Raw genomic sequence first — 18,035 nt, 5'->3', positions numbered from 1 at the left:
TCGCGTGCGCCGCACGGGCAGCGCCCTCCGCGCACCATGCAGGTCTCCAGCCTCAACGAGGTGAAGATCTACAGTCTCAGCTGCGGCAAGTCCCTTCCGGAGGTGGGTCACCGCGGGTCCTCCTCGTGGGGCAGCCGCCCCTGTCCTCGGCCCACGCCCGGCCTGTGCTAGCGGGGCGGCAGTCGGCCCCGACTCGGGGAGGTGCAGAGGCCGAGGCAGTGCCGGGGAGGCTGTCAGGGCCGGTGGACGAGGACCCGAGGGGCGAGCAGGGTCAGTGAGCTTGGAGGGAAGTGTCGAGTTGTGTAGGACAGAGGTCGCGTCCCTTTGGGTGTTCACAGCCGCTGTCCCACGGAGGGAACGTGGCCGGGTTGGTTGACAGTTCTCCCTCGTTTCCCAGCCCGTTCATCAGGTGTTTGTTGAGCACCTACTACACGCCGAGTTTTGGAAATACAGTAACGAGCGAGGCAAATGCAGTCTTGGCCTGTGCAGAATTCATGCTGTAGAGAGCAGTGTTTCTGAAACTTGCTGAAGGTAACTTGATGTCCTTGCGTTTGGGGACGTCAGTGTTGGAAGGGGCTGGGAAAACCAGTGATGCGCTTCTCGTGTTTCATTTATGCAACAGACCCAGTGAGGTGACTTACCCAGGGGCACACGTGTAGGCTCTGAAAGTTGGTTTTTATGTCTCGTAAGTGATGGTCAAGGTTCTGGCCAAGCACTTCCAGTGAGAGGAAACTTTCTGCAGAGGCTCGTTTGCGTTTTCCGATTACTTGTTAGATAGTGGATGTAAAACGAGCAGCTTTGTAGCATGCTGCTTGCCGTTGGTCGGAGTCCTGCCCTTGGAAAGCAGAATCAACAGAGCTCCTCTTCCATGTGTCCACCCCTGAAAGACATGGAGCCAGTGATTAGACTCTTCCTTCCTTCTCAGAATTCAGGTTACTTAATTCCTTGTCTTCCAGCTATTCTTCACACATGATCTTTCTCATTTGGGTCATTCTGCAGGTTTGTGGAGAAGTGACTGCATGCAGGCAGCCCTGTTCTAGGTATTGGGATGCACGGTGAACCTGCTAGGTGAGGTTCTCTGCTGGGGAAAAGGTTAAGAGTGACTAGAAGACAGCTGCTGTGGATGAAGTGTTTGGGATAAAGCCTTCAGGGAAGGACTCTTTACAACAGGTGACATTTGAGCAGAAACTGGGATGATAAAAAGAGCCAGTCGTGTGAAGATACAGGGGAGGAGTTTTCAGTGCTGAGAGAAGGGAAAGTGTAAATGCCCCACAAAGGGAATGCACTTGCATGGTGCAGAAACCAAAGAGGCACAAGTGTGACTGTGATATGCTCAAATAAGGGGAGAGAGTGGGGGCAGATGAGGCTGGGGAGGTCGGCCTTATAGGCAAAGGTAAGAAGTTCGGGTTTTCTTAGTGCTGTTGGAACTCATTGTTGGGTTTTAAACTGGGCTGCTGTGTGGCAAACATAGCTGGGGAGGATACGTGGGGATGAGTTAGGTGGTCCAGCTGAGAGATTTGGGTGGCTTGGGCTAGAATGGTAGCAAAGGAGACGCTAAGATTCAGTGGGATTCAGAAGGTGTTTTGGAGGTAGGCTAATGGGACTTGCAAATGGACTGGATGGCGGTGAGAAGTTAAGGGGAAAGAGAAAGGAATCAAGAGAGAATTCTTGGGTTTTGGATCTGAACATCTGGGTACATGGTGGGGAGGGGAAGGTAGTGAGCAAGAAGGATCAAAAGTTTTATTTTTGCTGCTTAAGATTTGAAATCCTAGTTAACATCAAGTGGAAATGTTGAGTAAACAGCTGTGCGTATTACTAGTGTGGTGATCTCTCTGAGTCTTCTTTTAAGATAAATCTAATTTATCAACACATGGCTTATTTTTCTTTACTTCAAATGTAAGATCAAGTAGGGTCTTTTTTCTTTTTAACAACACTGAGGTCTGTTTAGTGAGAGAATGAGATCATCAGCATTTCCAGAGCTCTTTTCCTAGGTTTCTGATTAAATTATTTGACAGTGAAAGTGCTGTTTTTTATTAGCTACAGTTTTATAGGCTACAGAGAGGATGGCTGAAATTTGTGACAACTTTCAGTTCTTTAGTGAACTTTTTTGAACTTTAGACTTATTTGTTCCTGCCCCATGTGGGATCTTAGTCCTATGTATTCTGCTGTAGTGCTGCCTGTTTGTACAGAAACTCCTGAGGGAACTTGCCTGCCTTCCCATCATAACTGATCAGCGATTTCTGGCCCTTTAGGGTCTCAGGCTCTTATGTAGAAGGAAGCCTCAGTCTCCTCTCCTTTGCCCCAAGCTTGTTTGCTCAGGCAATAGGAGGCCAATTATTATGTCAACTGCCCCCTTGATGAGCAGGACTTCCTGTGAGGAGGAAATTAATCCCCTGTTAGAGGGGAAGCCCTGGCAGTGTACCTTTATTCTGCTTGTATTAGGTTGATGTGAAAGAATATATTGAGTCCCCGGAAATATACTTTAACACCACTGCTAATTGAAATGTTACTACCTAAAATAAAATCAAAGAGTAGCATAAACTCATGCATTAATGCACTAAATACAGAGGAAAGCGCTGACTCAAACTCAGTCCCTTCACAGTATTAAGTCTTCAAATGTAGCCCCTGCATCAGGCATTATACTTAGGGTCTTGAGTAGTGAGTCTACTAGATCAGAGAGTCTTAAAGATGGTACTGTCATGTGTCTGACATAGAAACATCAATGTCAGAAACATCTGACATTGGGTTTGTGCTTTTAGAAATGACATCTGTTCATTTTTCTCTTGCCTTTCTTTCATTTCTTTAGGGTAGGGTTAATCATTACTGACATGCGAGGCTGGACTGGCATTTGTTGTAGGGGCTGTCCTGTGCATTGTAGACTGTTTGGCAGCATCCCTGACCTCTACCCACTGGATTCCAAGGACACCCCCCACCAGCTGTGATAACCAACTGTGTTCTAGAAATTGCCCAATGCCCTTTTGGGGCAAAATTGCCCTAGGTTGAGAACCACTGCTTTTGGGTAATTGTAATTGATTAATGCTACGTCATGTCCATGCAGTGTCATTGTGCTGCTGCTAGCCTGGGGCACATTAATTACAGAATGAAATTGGTAATCCAGTAAATAGGACTTTCAAAAGTATCATTCTTTATTATCAAGTGTCAGCTGTTTAGTCAGTTATCTAGTTTTGTTTTTTTTCTTTTCCTTTATTGATTTCAGAGAGAGAGGAGGTGAGAGGGAGAGAGAGAACATCGATGAGAGAGAACATCGATTGGCTGCCTCCTGCCTGCCCCCCACTGGGGATCGGGCCCACAACCTGGGCATGTGTCCTGACCAGGAATGGAACCGGAAACCTCCTGGTGCAGGGGTCGATGCTCAACCACCGAGCCACACCCGCTAGACAGTCAGTTATCTAGTTTTGTTCTTTGTAAAACAATATATACTTTTAAGAAACTTTCTCCCTTTAATGGCTTGCTTTTAAAAATTTCGCTTAAGTAAATGAAGTTGTTTCATATATTAGTTATAACCCATAATATTGGGGTTTACTGTTTTCTCTTAGATTGATTAAATGAATTTTGTGTGTGTGTGTAAAACATGGTAATTATAAAAATTTATTGTCTGATATATGTAAATATGTACAAGAAAAAAACCCCAGAGGATATGTTAACAATAGGGTTAGGATTACAGAATATTTTGCCTTTTTTTGTTTTAAACTTTTTTTCTTTACTGATTTTTAGAGAGGGGAGGAATGGAGAGGGAGAGAGACATAGAAACATCGATGAGAGAGAACATCGATTGGCCGCCTCCTGCACATCCCCCACTGGGGATTGGGCCCACAACCTGGGCATGTGTCTTGACCAGGAATCAAACCAACAACCTCTTGGTGCATGGGTCAACACTCAACCACTGAGCCACACCAGCCAGGTTATTTTTACTTTCTTTAAGAAATTTTTTAATCCTCACCTGAGAATATTTTTCTACTCTTCTTCAGATAGAGTGGGAGGGAGAGAAAGGGAGAGAGAGAGAAACATTGATGTGAGAGAAACACATCAACTGGTTGCCTACCACCCGACCCTGACCAGGGCTGGGGATGAACCGCAACTGAAGTACGTGCCCTTGGCTGGAATCGAACCTGCAACTCATTGGTCTGCAGGCCAATGCTCTACCACTGAGCCAAACCAGCCAGGGCAGAATAGTTTTACTTTCTATGTTCATATAAGGTTTCAAGTTTTTTTAACGGGAGCATGTGTTATTTTTGCCAGCAGAAAATCAATTCAAGTAAATATGCTTTAAAATAAAGTCTCTTCATTTTCTCTAGTGGCTTTCTGACAGAAAGAAGAGAGCACTGCAGAAGAAGGATGTCGGTGAGTGTTATTTTCCCACTGCTGCATTCGTGATCCATGTTATCAACCTTTCACTCATTGGCTGTTACCGTACTTAAGTGAAGGTTTCCAAGTGTGCCGTGGAAAACAAACGTTTTTCTTTTTTCTTTCTAAGAAATCTTTTGTTGTGGTTGATGTTTTCTTTTTTTTTTTTTTATCCTCACCCGAGGATATTTTTCCACTTTTTGTACAGATAGAGTGGGAGGGAGAGAGAGAGAGAGAAACATCGACATGAAGGGACACATCGAGTGGCTGCCACCCGCACGACCAACCAGGGCCGGGGACAAACTGCAACCGAAGTACGTGCCCTTAGCGGGAACCGAACCCGGGTCTCTCTGGACCGCAGGCCGACGCTCTAACCGCTGAGCCAAACTGGCCAGGGCTGGTTGATGTTTTCTTAGTGAGTGTGGGGTTTGATTTTACCTACTTAAATGCTAATAAGTTAGCCTTTGACTGTTTTGTGGATAATAGCAGAAGATGTGATACTCCTGGGTCAGAGACAAGGACTCTGTTTCTCATATGACACAGCAAAGGGACACTCAGCATGACCCAGATGGATGTCTGCATGCAGTGGGTTTGTGTTGTAGCTGAGAAACACTGAGTTGGGAAGTCCATTGCTTTTCTAGCAAGCAGTAAGAAAGCCTGCTCGTGGTCCAGAGGACACAGGTTACTGGGTTACTGTACCTGTCAAGGTTCCCAGCTGCATAAAGAGCCCTGAGAAAAGGTTCAGGTAAAGGAGTGGCCAGGGCCTGACAGTCCTGCCTTACCCAGTGAGATGCATGGGAGCGTCAGAGACCCAAGGGGCACTGTTTCCTAACAGATCCATAACTGCTCTGTTCTCCAGTGTGTCAAAATCTCTTCCCACTTGTTAAATCCATTTGCAGTTTTTGCAATATAGAGACAAGGAACATTTTCTTTCTAAGCAAAGTAATTTTGTATACAGGATATGTGAACATGCGCAATAAAAGATCATTGCAGAAGATTTTGACTCTTTAAGTTACAGCAGCAAGGAAGATAGGCATGTAAGATCAGTTTTTAACTGAAATTATTTTGGATAAATTTTCATTATATTTTCTTCATTATAACTTGTCATATGAAAGGTGACTTATATTCCCATATATTTTATTTGTTAGTCTCTGAAAAAATCAAAGACCTGAGATATTAAAGGGTTTTCTGGATGTGAGATAAACACCCCAAGGCAAGCATCTTGGAAGAATGGGCTTTATATAGGACTAACATTCAAACATTCAAACTTCACATCAAAGGAAAACAAAAATTGCGGTTTGCTGATTCTGATTTTCTAATTCTCTCATTCCAGTCAAGTGTTCCAGTGTGTAAGAAAACAGATTCAGATTATTTAGAGGCAAAAATGGTTCACTGACATTTCTGTCAACCATCTCAAAACTAGCAGGTGTCATCCAGATTGAGTGGGCCACTTCTGCTTAGTCGGCCTGAATTTTGTATATGTATTTAATAGACAAGGCAGTAATGGACCATAGAGTCATAAATAGTCCTTGTAATAGGCACATTATTATACTAGCAACCAGCAAGAATCCACACTTCTTATAGGAGAGAACCAGTTTTTGTGAGAGTCTGTGTTAGGGTTTTGGTTCAGAGAGATCTCAAAGCCTCCTAGCCTAAGTCCTCTTAACTGTAGATCAGCAGTGCCCACAGAGGCAACTTGGTAGCCGTTTCTTCTGTAAACTTAAGATTTTTATAGTGGTTTAATGTTTATTCTGTTCCCCCATTAGCCAGGTCTTAAAACCAGATGTTTTTTAATTAACGGTGGTACTTTTTCCTCTATGCTTAGCTTAGGAAAATAATGTATGAGCTAAGAAGAAACCTCGCTGTGTAGTGGGTGGGGCTGTACTGGGGGGTTTTCTCAAGACTGGGAAGCACTCGATCTTGCAGACCTGGCTGTCGTGGCTGCTTTGCCTTCCTGTGATGGAGAGTAAGATGATTAGACCAGCTGCTGCTTTTTCTCTCCTTGCAGATGTCCGGAGGAGAATTGAACTTATTCAGGATTTTGAAATGCCTACTGTTTGTACCACTATTAAGGTTTCAAAAGATGGACAATATATTTTAGCAACTGGTAAGCATCTTTTTTGTTACGATTTACATATATTTCATATCAGGAAATATTATGGTGGCATAGGTCACTTTTTAAATTACCCTAACATAACAGTCTGAGGAACAGGGTAGACCCAGAGACGTGGGAGTAGGGTACAGACTGACAACCCTCAGAAGAGGGGATTGAGGGGGGAGGGAAGAGATAAACCACAGAACTTATATGCATGTACGCATAACCAATGGACATGGACAACAAAGCTGAGGATGGGGTGGGGAGTGGGGAGGATGGTGTCAATGGGGAAAAAAAGGAGAAACATCTGTAACAAAAATAAATTAATAAAAAATAAATAAAAATAAATTACCCTAACACTTCATTTTTTAAAAACTTGAAACATATAGAAATATTGAAAAAAATTGTACAGTGAATATCCATTTACCCACCCCTTAGATTCTTCAGTAGTTTGCTGTATTTGCTTCAGTTCATGTTTGTGTGTCCATCCATTACCCATCCTGGTTTTTAATGCATTTCAGAGCAGGTTGCAGATATCAGTATACCCCTAAATATCTCAGCGTGAATATCATTAACTCGAGTTCAGTGTTTATTTATGGCTTTTTAAGGTAAATTGACATACAGTGAAATGCACAGGTCTTAACTATACCACTTGATGAATTTGACAAATGCAATACCTGTGTAGCCCAAGCCGCTATCGAGGTATGACCATTCCTTTTACCCAGAAACTTCCTTCACAACCCTCAGTTGACCCTGCTTCCACCCATGCACAGGCAGCCAGTGCTCTGATTTCTTTTTTACTGCAGACAAGTTTAGCCTGTTTTAGAACTTTATATAAATGCAGTCATACACTATGTGTTCTCTTTGTGTGAAACTTTCTGTGTTTGAGATTCACGTGTTGTGTCCTTTTTTTTTATTACCACCTAGTACCTCCTTGTAGAAATATACCACATATTTATCCTCCATTTGATGGACCTGGTCTATTTCTGGTTTTTGGCTGTTATTGATAAAGCACTATGTACAAGTCTGTTTTGAGGACATTGCTAGGTCATAGGGTAGGAGTACGTTTAGTTTGATAAAAAACTGCCAGATGTTTTTCCAAGGTGGTGAGATCATGTTACACTCCCACCAACAATAGAGAGTTCCCAGAAAGGTCACTTTTAACATAATTTCCTGTGTCATATACTTAATAGTTTTATGTTACTAAAATTTTATATGAGCAGTAGTCATCAGTATCAAAGAGCCATGAGTATGGGAACATTTAAGGTATTATAATTTAGAACCATTACCCAGTCATTTTTGGTTGTGATTTTTGGTACATATATCCTGTGTATTGTCCACATACATTTTTTTGCTGGCTTAATATTATCCATCGATGTCCCTTTTTCAACCACTTTCTTTTTTTTTATCCTTACCCGAGGACATTTTTCCAGTTTTTGTTCAGATAGAGTGGGAGGGAGAGAGAGAGGGAGAGAAACATCGATGTGAAAGGGACACATCGAGTGGCTGCCACCTGCACGACCAACCAGGGCTGGGAACAAACTGCAACTGAGGTACATGCCCTTAGCGGGAACTGAACCCAGGTCTCTCTGGACCGCAGGCTGACGCTCTAACCACTGAGCAAAACCAGCCAGGGCTCAACCACTTTCTTATTGGACAGAAGTTATGTACATCTAAATGCCAGTCGCTTTTGTTGTCAGTGGTTGTCTCAGTAGTAACACTGTCCACATTTCTTAGCTTCTAGTTTTTTAAAAATTTTTTTAGCTTCTAGTTTTATGTTGAGAATAGATAAGATGCAGTTTTATCTATATAAATAATAACAATACACTATGCATATTATTATATATAATATGTACTATGTATTGTATATGTAACATATATTCTCTCTATAGTCATGTGCCACATAATGGTGTTTTGGTCAATGACAGGCTGTGTGTATGACAATGGTCCCTTTAGATTACAATGGAGCTGACAAATTCCTGTCACCTAGTGATGTCCTAGCCATTGTCACATCATAGCACAACACATCGCTCACGTGTTGTGGTGATGCCGGTGTAAAAAACCTACAGCGTCGTCAGTTTTGTGCAAGTACAGCACATGCCATCACAGTCGTGGGCTGTACCAGCTAGGTCTGTGTGAGCGTGCCCTGTGCTGTTCACAGTGATGAACTCGCCTACAATGCATTTCTCAGGACGTGTCCCCATCAGCACATGACTGTATAGTATGTGTATATGTATATATTTATGTACTATACTATACTGTTTTGTTTTTTTTAATCGTCACCTGAGGACATGTTTCTATTTATTTTTTTCTTTTTATTGATTTTTTATTTTTTAGAGAGAGAAGGTAAGAGGGAGAGAGAGAGAAACATTGATGAGAGAGAACACTGATTGGCCGCCTCCTGCACGCCCCCCACTGGGGATTGGGCCCACAACCTGGGCATATGTCCTGACCGGGAATCGAATCAACGACTTATTGGTGCATGCGTCGATGCTCAACCACTGAGCCACACCGCCCGGACTGTTTCCATTGATTTTAGAGAGAGAGGAAGGGAGAGAGAAAAAACATCGACGTGAGGGAGCAACATTGATCAGTTGTGTCCTGTACATGCCCAAATAGGAATCGAACCTGCCACCTTTTGGTATACAGGACAACACTCCAACCAACTGAGCCACACCAGCCAGGGCTATATACTATACTGTTTTAAAACGAGATCCTGGGCTCTGATACATGCCAGTAAACACGGGACTACCATATTCTTCTAAAAATATCTTTATTATTTTTTTAAAAATCATTTCTTGGTTGCAAAATTGATAAACTTATATACTTACTTTACAGAAGTATATAAGATAAAATGTGAAAGGTCCTAAAACTGCACTGTGCTTATTCCTCCAACTTTTTTCTGTACAAAGCACTAACATCATTATTATTGAGTTTTACAGAAATGGGCTCATGTTGCAGACACCAGTCTCAGAACTCACTCGTGTTCTCTGTGCCCTTTCACTTGTGATACGTTGTCGCAGCTTTCCATGTCTGGTCATCCTCTTTATGATCTGCATGAAGATTTACCCTCGTTTGTTTAACCATTTCCTGTCAGCAGACATTTTATTTGCTTTTAATTTGGGGCTATTTGTAAATAGCGCTGCAGAGAACATTCTTCGTGTCTTTGGTACACTCATGGGTGTGTTTCTGTAGGACAGATTTTTGTAAGGACAGATTGTTGAAATACAGATTCAAGATGTATAAACATCACATAATTTATAGATGTTGCCTGATTGTCCTCCAAAGAATTGTAACAATTTATGGTAGTCACCAGTAGTATATAAGAGTACTCTTTTTTTTTTTTTTTTTTTTTTATCCTCACCCGAGGACATTTTTCCATTTTTTGTTCAGGTAGAGTTGGGGGGAGAGAGAGGAACAGAGAGAGAGAGAGAAACATCGATGTGAAAGGGACACATCGAGTGGCTGCCACCCGCACAACCGACCAGGGCTGGGGACAAACTGCAACCGAGGTACGTGCCCTTAGCGGGAACCGAACCCGGGTCTCTCAGGACCGCAGGCCGACGCTCTAACCGCTGAGCCAAACCAGCCAGGGCTAAGAGTACTCTTTTTAAACACCCTCACCAACATGATATTAATCATCTTTTTATCTTTGCCATTCTGATGAACAAAAACAATTTTGTTTTACTGTACTTTGTTAGATTATTTGTGAGGTATGTAAATGATTTGTATTTTATTTTCTATAACTTGATTACTTACATCCTTGCTCATTTTCCCCTTGGGATGTTGGGGAGGGCTGCTTCTAAATTCTTTTCCTTTGATATGGTTATAGTGAATCCTACTTACCTCTGAACAGAAAGTACACTCAACATATCTGCAGAATATTGACAATGAGAAGTATATCGTTTAGTTTTACATCACATTAATTTTTTTATAGGAACATATAAACCTCGGGTTCGATGCTATGACACCTATCAATTATCCTTGAAGTTTGAAAGGTGTTTAGATTCAGAAGGTAAGTAAGAGGTTAAATTTGAATTTATGAAGATAGCTTTTGATATTTGGCTGTTTTTCTGCTTATTAAAATGGGAATGGGTTGTGTATTAGTTTTCTTTGCTGTGTAACACATTACCATAAACATCCATTTATTAGCTCATCACTCTGTAGGTAAAATCCATGCAGGTGAACTCAAGGAGTCAGCCAGGGCAGACTCTTATCCAAAGGCTCTGGGCAAGAATCTGCTTCCAAACTTTCAGGTCGGCAGGATGCAGTTGGTTGTTTTGGTTGTAGGACTTGGGTCCTGTTTCCTGCTGGCTGGCAGCCTAGGGCCACTCAGCTTCTAGAGGCTGCCGGCATTCCTCGTTATCTGGTCTCCTCCACCTTCAAACCAGCAACAGCTCGTTGGCTCCTTCAAACCAGCAACAACTCATTGGCTCCTTCTCCTTCCCCTTCTGCTGCCAGTGGGAGAAAACTCTGCTTTTAAAGGGCTCATGTGATTCTAAATCTCCCCTTTCCATATAATGTGCCACAGTCTCAGGAGTGGTGTCTCGTTGCATTCATGGGTTTCACCCACACTCTCCAGAAAAGGGGCCTGTTTGAAGGGAAGGTCAGCAGGGGTCATTCCTAGAGTTCTGCCTAGCAGGGAGGGCAGGCTGAACTGGGAAAGCGCAGGTCTTTATCAGATGGCCTCGTGCTGGAGATTGAGGGAGAAGGATGGGATTCGTATCCTCCTAACCTGTTTCACCCAGTCCAAACTTCATGTGCTGCTAATAACAACTATTTTCACTTTTTTTTTATCCTCACCCGAGGACATTTTTCCATTTTTTGTTCAGGTAGAGTGGAGGGACAGAGAGGAACAGAGAGAGAGAGAGAGAAACATCGATGTGAAAGGAACACATCAAGTGGCTGCCACCCGCACGGCTGACCAGAGCTGGGGACAAACTGCAACCGAGGTACATGCCCTTAGCAGGAACCGAACCCGGGTCTCTCAGGACCGCAGACGACGCTTTAACCGCTGAGCCAAACCGGCCAGGGCTGTTTTCACTCTTTATTTTTGTTTACCAGATATACTATGAATGAGTAAAAAGTTATCTTTTGTTAAGCAACAACTTTTTTTTTTTTTTTTTGTTCAGATAGAGCGGGAGGGAGAGAGAGAGAGAAACATCGATGTGAAGGGACACATCGAGTGGCTGCCACCCGCACGACCAACCAGGGCCGGGGACAAACTGCAACCGAGGTACATGCCCTTAGCGGAAACCGAACCCGGGTCTCTCTGTACCGCAGGCCGACGGTCCAACCACTGAGCCAAACCGGCCAGGGCAAGCAACAACTTTTTAATGTTTTTTAATGTCTATTTTATTTTGAACGTCTCAGAATAACTGGCAAAATTTACAAGTCATTATGTATTGTGAATATCTCTATGTTGAATTGGCTTCAGTTCTGCAGAAAATCTAGTTGATCAGTATTGAGAAATTGTAAAGCTTTTTTCCATTTGGTGTTTTGGGAGCAATATAATATGGCAACTTTGTTCTTGATTCATGTAGGGGCAAAAATGGAATAAAAACCCAGCATTTGTATATAATTTTTGTGTAGAATTAGAACCTTTGCATTAAGTTTGCATTTTTATTAAAAACTTGAGAATTGATTATTGTGTTTTCTTCTATTTCTTATTTTTCAGTTGTCACCTTTGAAACATTGTCTGATGACTATTCAAAGGTATGCTTGGTTGGTTTGTACTGGCTGTCCTCAAGATGTGAAGGAGTGAAATTTATGTTTATGATGAGCATCTTTTTAATATATATATAATTTTTCTTTATTGATTTTAGAGAGAGAGGAAGGGAGAAAGAGATAGAAACATTGATGAGAGAGAACATTGATTGGCCGCCTCCTGCATGCCCCCCACTGGGGATTGGACCCACAACCTGGGCACGTGCCGTTACCGGGAATTAAACTGGTGACCTCTTAGTGCATGGGTCGATGCTCAACCACTGAGCCACACTGGCTGGGCATGATAAGCATCTTTATGATGTTCCCATTGCTGAATTGAACATGGCTGTGTAGTAAAACCTTTCATTTTCTATTAACATTTTTTTAGTTTGTTACATGTATAATATATAGTATCTTTTAAAACAGAAATAGAGCCCTGGACGGTTTGGCTCAGCAGTTAGAGTGTCGGCCTTTGGTTCAGAGAGACCCAGGTTCAGTTCCTGCTAAGGGCACGTACCTCAGTTGCAGTTTGTCCCCGGCCCTGAGAGTGGCAGCCATTCAATGTGTCCCTTTCACGTTGATGTTTCTCTCTCTCTTCCCCTCTCTCCCTCCCACTCTATTTGAACAAAAAAATGGAAAAATGTCCTCAGGTGAGGATAAAAAATAAAAAAGTAGAACAGAGATAGAGATAGCCTCAGTCTGGTCTAATGTGAAAATAAAACTTTCATATCACATACAAACCTTATCTGTATTTTTAAGATTTGGTAGCAGTCATGTTTTGTAGACCATCTTAGATTCCAGATGTGTAATTTTCATTCTTGCATTAAAACTAGTGTTATTTGCCAGGTTGCTTTTATATTTATGTGTGAAAAGTAAAATAGCAATGTTGTATGTTTAATTTTATTAAACCCTGCAAATAACATGGTCATGACATATTGAAACAGGTCAAAACATGGTCAACGGTATTTTTCTTTTCTTTCTTTGCCTTACTCGATTTCAGTGAAAAACTTTTAATGATGTCAGATATCATTTTGAAGGAAATTGAATTTTCTGAGCTGATATGACTTCCAAAAACTATGGAGTACAGTTTATTCTTTTGCCTATGGTAGCCATTTGTCATACATTTGGGGACATGTAATTCTATAATGTATTTGATCTAGATATTGATAAATTTGCTTTTAAATACCACCTGTAGATTTTATTATTATTTTTTTTTCCCTATCCTCACCCGAGGACACTCTTGCATTTATCTTGAGGGAGTGGGAGGGAGCTAGAGAGGAAGAGAGAGAAACATCAGTGTGAGAAAGACACACAGAGTGGTTGCCAGCCACACGACCCCACCTGGGGCCGGGACAAACTACAACCGAGGTACGTGCCCTTAGTGGGAACTGAACCCGGGCCTCTCTGGTCCGTGGGCCAGCGCTCTTAATTGCTGAGCCAAACCGGCCAGGGCGCACCTGTAGATTTCAAAGATACTTTTGTAATACATTAAAGTTGAGTTTATACAAGTTTCTCAAACCCTGTGTGATAATTGTGAGATTATTAAAATGGGAAATTACTCATCGAGGTTACTGAGCAGTGCTCTATGTTATAAAGTGTGGGTGCCAGATAAATGAAGGGCATTTGTTTTAAGCCTTTCAGTTAGAAGGTAAGGTTTTCAGAAAAGCTAAGACCCAGGGAGGCATTAATTACCCACTGGAGAGGTTTGATTATTAATCACAATTTTTAATCATGATGGAGAGTTACGTATATATACATGTGTTCTTACAGAGAGAAAGAAGGATAGTGAGGGAGAGCAAAGGTTTTTTTGCTTTTCTAGTTTTAGCGATGGTGAAATAAACACTTTACCTGGAAATCTAAGCGAACTAATTTTCTTGTTTTATTTTCAGATTGTCTTCTTACATAATGATAGATACATTGAATTTCATTCCCAATCAGGTTTTTACTACAAAACCAGAATACCAAAGTTCGGGAGAGATTTCTCTTACCATTATCCATCCTGCGACTTATACTTTGTTGGCGCAAGGTATTGGGTCTAAACACCCTTTGTTTTCTCCTTTCCCCTCATTCCACAGACAACTTCTGTTCTTAACATTGAGGAGGAGAATTAAACAAAGAATACGCAGTGGTCCCTGCCTGTCAGCTGCTCACAGGGTGTAGCTCCAAAGCGACTGGCTCATGGAGGAATTACGTCCTAGACTCTTGTTAGTGTGGTGCGCTGAATCTAGAGACATGGGTAACCTAGAGCGGTCCTGTCACTGGGGAAGTCAGTTTCTTAGCACCACTGCATGGCATTTAAAAGCTTTCTGTGCTTTTTTGTTGTTGTTAATCCTCACCTGAGGATATTTTTCCAATGGTTTTTAGAGAGTGAAAGTAAGAGAGGGATGGAGAGAGAGAAACATCAATGCGAGAGAGACCCATAGATCGGTTGCCTCCCGCACAACCTTGACTGGTCCAGGGATCGAACCTGCAACCCAGGTACATGCCCTTGACTGGGAATCGAACCCCAGACCCATTGATCTGTGGGCCGATGCTCTAACCACTGAGCAAACTGGCTAGAGCAAAGCTTTTTATTCTTAAATGCTGCCTTCTTTATGATTATTAAAATAATACATATTCATTTTAGAAAATTGGAAAATATAAAAATGTATAAAGACGAAAATATCACTCATAATTATGCCATACAGAGGAAACCCTTATGTCTTTTATTGTATTTCCTTCTAGTCTTTTCTTATATATACATATAGGTACATTTTGGATCTTGTATTCTCCATGTTATTTATAAATAATAGTCTACCTAATGACTTATTAATATTTTCTTTGCACATGGGTAGTTTAAATTGCTTTTATACTTGAACAAACTCACATATAAAGTGATTCTCTTTTAGGTTTAGAATACATTTTTGTATTTTACAAAAGGAAGTGATGTCTTATGAGGTGTACACACACATACACACACACACACACACACAGGGGTGGGCAAAAGTAGGTTTACAATTGTGAGTACATGAAAGTTTATTGTATTATTATTTATTGTATTATTATCCATATGAACAACTATAAGCCTACTTTTGCCCATCTCTGTGTGTATATAGTTCTAAAAATTATATTTATTTGAAGGAAAGTTCATTGTAGTTTACTATATTTTTAACTTTATTACTTTGCAGCTCAGAAGTTTATAGATTAAATTTGGAACAAGGACGGTACCTAAATCCTCTACAGACTGATGCTGCGTGAGTATTTTGTTTTAAGAACACTGCTGTATTTATTTTGGCCAGGAGATGGAGCCAGATGCTCAAGTTGTTATCAAATAATGTGTTTAAGCAATACTCGGGCAACTTCATTAAAAAGAGTAGCCTTGTTTTTTCTTCAACAAAAAAGTCACTGAAAGACCTGGTGATTTCTTAAAATTTTTACTTCTTAAAAAATATACTTGAAAATTTTAAAACTCACTAAAAAAATTTATTATTTTTTGTAGTGTTCTTTAAATTTTCCTTCATGATTTTGTTTTGTGACATAGTTTCTTGTGGAGAAATTTTGAATTAAGTTGGAGTAACATTTAAAAAGTATTATATTTTTGCTAGCAGAAAATTAAGGTTGTTTTTTTTTTATCATACATTATTGTGTAAACTTTTGTTTTATGTAAAGAGAAGTCCTTTAGGAATGAATCTTTCATCATCATGATAATATTGAGTAATAATAACAACTATAATAGTGAAAGGGTTTACTACACTAGGTTTTATTCAGTATTGTATACATACTAACTTATTTTAAACGTAAAACAAATTTTTATAGCAGTTACTATTATTAGGTTCATTTTATAGGTGGGACACTGAGGCTCAGAGAGAGGAAGTAGCTTGTCCAGTCACACAGCTAGTAAGGGATGCAAGTGAATTACTTCTCATCTCTGTGCATAAGAGTTGGTTGGATTTTCCTTATTGCTTGTAAACGGTTTTTAAAGGTTGAAAGAACATATAGTAATAAAAACCAGGTAAATTCTCATTATTTCTTTTCACATTGACTTGAAATGCTCTTATTTTATTTAAAAAATGATAGTAATTTCATGATGCATTGTTGAGCAATAAAAAGTTATCTGCTCTTTGGCTGCACAATTTTCTGTTTATTGTAACGGCCATTGTTATTGAGTGTCTTGTTAACTCTGGACACTGTGTTGAACATTTTGTAGTTTTTCCACTTAATCCTCACAACCACCAAATGAGGTAGGTGACATCTTCACTCTATAGACAAAGAAAGTGAGGGTTAGAGCAGTATACCCAACTTAAACTAGTCAAGTCTCGGGGTTGGCACAGTTACAGCCTGTGTTTTTGCCTTGGGAAAAGCTATATTGAGGAAGTAGAATGAACCTTTATTCTCATGGCTATGGAATCATAATTCAGAAGGACGTCCTTGCCTGTCTCATCCCTGGGAGACAGAGTGTCACCCTAGGAATCAGACATGTCCTTGATGTGGGCCGTTTTTGATGTGTGCCGGGCAGGTTAACCCGTTCATGCCTTGGTGTTTTTCACATGCAGATAAGAGAGAATTTGCATGTCTTCTTTCTCCACAGTATTTGGTTGACTGTTTATTGAGAAAGTTTAGTCCCCCTAAAGTAGACACTAATATGTTCTCCCTCATTGCTTTATTGTTGTAGGGAGAATAATGTTTGTGACATAAATTCAGTGCATGGCTTATTTGCTACCGGAACAGTAGAGGTAAGCATAATTGACTTGATTTTTTTTTTTAAGTATTCGTTTTACATTTGATAATGAATGAAATTTTATTTACACACAGAGATGCTTGGCTCCTAAGAGCGGGGTGCTAATGGAGCGAGTAGCCACTGGTTTGCTTTTGTACGGAAAGTTGTCACAGTTGCTGCAGACTGCCCATTATGCTTCTGATGTGGCATGCTTCGAGCTAGCTGGGCTCAGTGCTGGGTCCTAGCTTTGGGATCAGTGCGACAGCCATTCTTGTTCTTAACAGGAGGCGCTGTCATGGAGCCCCAGCTCCCTGCTGCTTGTTAGTTTGATGGCTGAATTACTTCCCTTGAGGCTGTTTCTCATCAGCGAAGAGGGGATAATAATCCTTACCTCACCATCTTTATGAAGGTGCTGGTGAGAATCACGTGGAACATCCTATATGAAAACATTATCAACTGGAAAGGCAAATGGGTTGCGATTTGTGCATACTGTATAGTAGCTTTCAACAAACACACAACACTTTTCTTTTATACTGTAGTACTTTTGAGTCTGTGTCCTTCATACTTGTCAAGAATTTTTCTAGATTTGCATTTCTAATTATAGTAATGTTAAATACTAATAGTAAAAAAAAAGAAAAAAGCAAATAAGTCAGAAACATTATTTTAAAAGTGTCCTCTGTGCCTTTCGGTCACCAAATTGTACATCCCAGAGGTAACTCTTTAATGATATGCAGTATAATCCCTTCGGGTTTTTTTCCCCATGTATATGCAGGTATACGTATGTGTTAGTAATACATTTTTTTAAAGATATGTTTTTATTGATTTTTTAGAGAGAGAGGAAGGGAAACGGAGGTAGAAACATCGATGTGAGACACATTGATTGGCTGTCTCCTGCACGCCCCATACTGGAAATCGAGCCCGAAACCTGGGCATGTGCCAGTAATCGAACCAGGACCTCTCAGTCCATGGGACGACACTCAATCCACTGAGCCACACAGCTGGGCAGTGATACATTTTTAAAAGTTTCTTACAAAAATGAAATTTATCATGGTCCTCCACTTGCTTTTCTTTTTAACGTGGCAGTATGTAAATGTGCATTTTATACATTGGTACTTATAATTACTTACAATACAAAGCTAATTTTTGTGAACAGATGGGCAGGATTCCATTGTT

The 18,035-nt window shown here is 40.8% G+C and overlaps 1 protein-coding gene across 3 annotated transcripts in view; it reads left to right on the top strand.

The window, feature by feature from the left end:
- NOL10 (nucleolar protein 10) overlaps positions 1 to 18,035 on the top strand; it is a 78,202-nt gene continuing 60,167 nt past the window's right edge. For all 3 annotated transcript variants that reach the window (XM_036263207.1, XM_036263206.1, XM_036263208.1), the window contains exons 1-8: positions 1 to 102; positions 4,317 to 4,362; positions 6,374 to 6,472; positions 10,398 to 10,475; positions 12,138 to 12,175; positions 14,056 to 14,192; positions 15,334 to 15,399; positions 16,818 to 16,878. In XM_036263207.1, the coding sequence (XP_036119100.1) occupies positions 37 to 102; positions 4,317 to 4,362; positions 6,374 to 6,472; positions 10,398 to 10,475; positions 12,138 to 12,175; positions 14,056 to 14,192; positions 15,334 to 15,399; positions 16,818 to 16,878 (591 nt within the window). In that variant the 5' untranslated portion in view covers positions 1 to 36. The remainder of the gene's footprint in view (positions 103 to 4,316; positions 4,363 to 6,373; positions 6,473 to 10,397; positions 10,476 to 12,137; positions 12,176 to 14,055; positions 14,193 to 15,333; positions 15,400 to 16,817; positions 16,879 to 18,035) is intronic.

This window comes from Molossus molossus, unplaced genomic scaffold (genome assembly GCF_014108415.1).
Source record: "Molossus molossus isolate mMolMol1 unplaced genomic scaffold, mMolMol1.p scaffold_m16_p_15, whole genome shotgun sequence".
In the NCBI taxonomy this organism is placed as follows: Eukaryota; Metazoa; Chordata; class Mammalia; order Chiroptera; family Molossidae; genus Molossus; species Molossus molossus.
The sequence above is the reverse complement of the archived record's forward strand: the minus strand, read 5'-3'. Positions and strand labels throughout refer to the sequence as shown.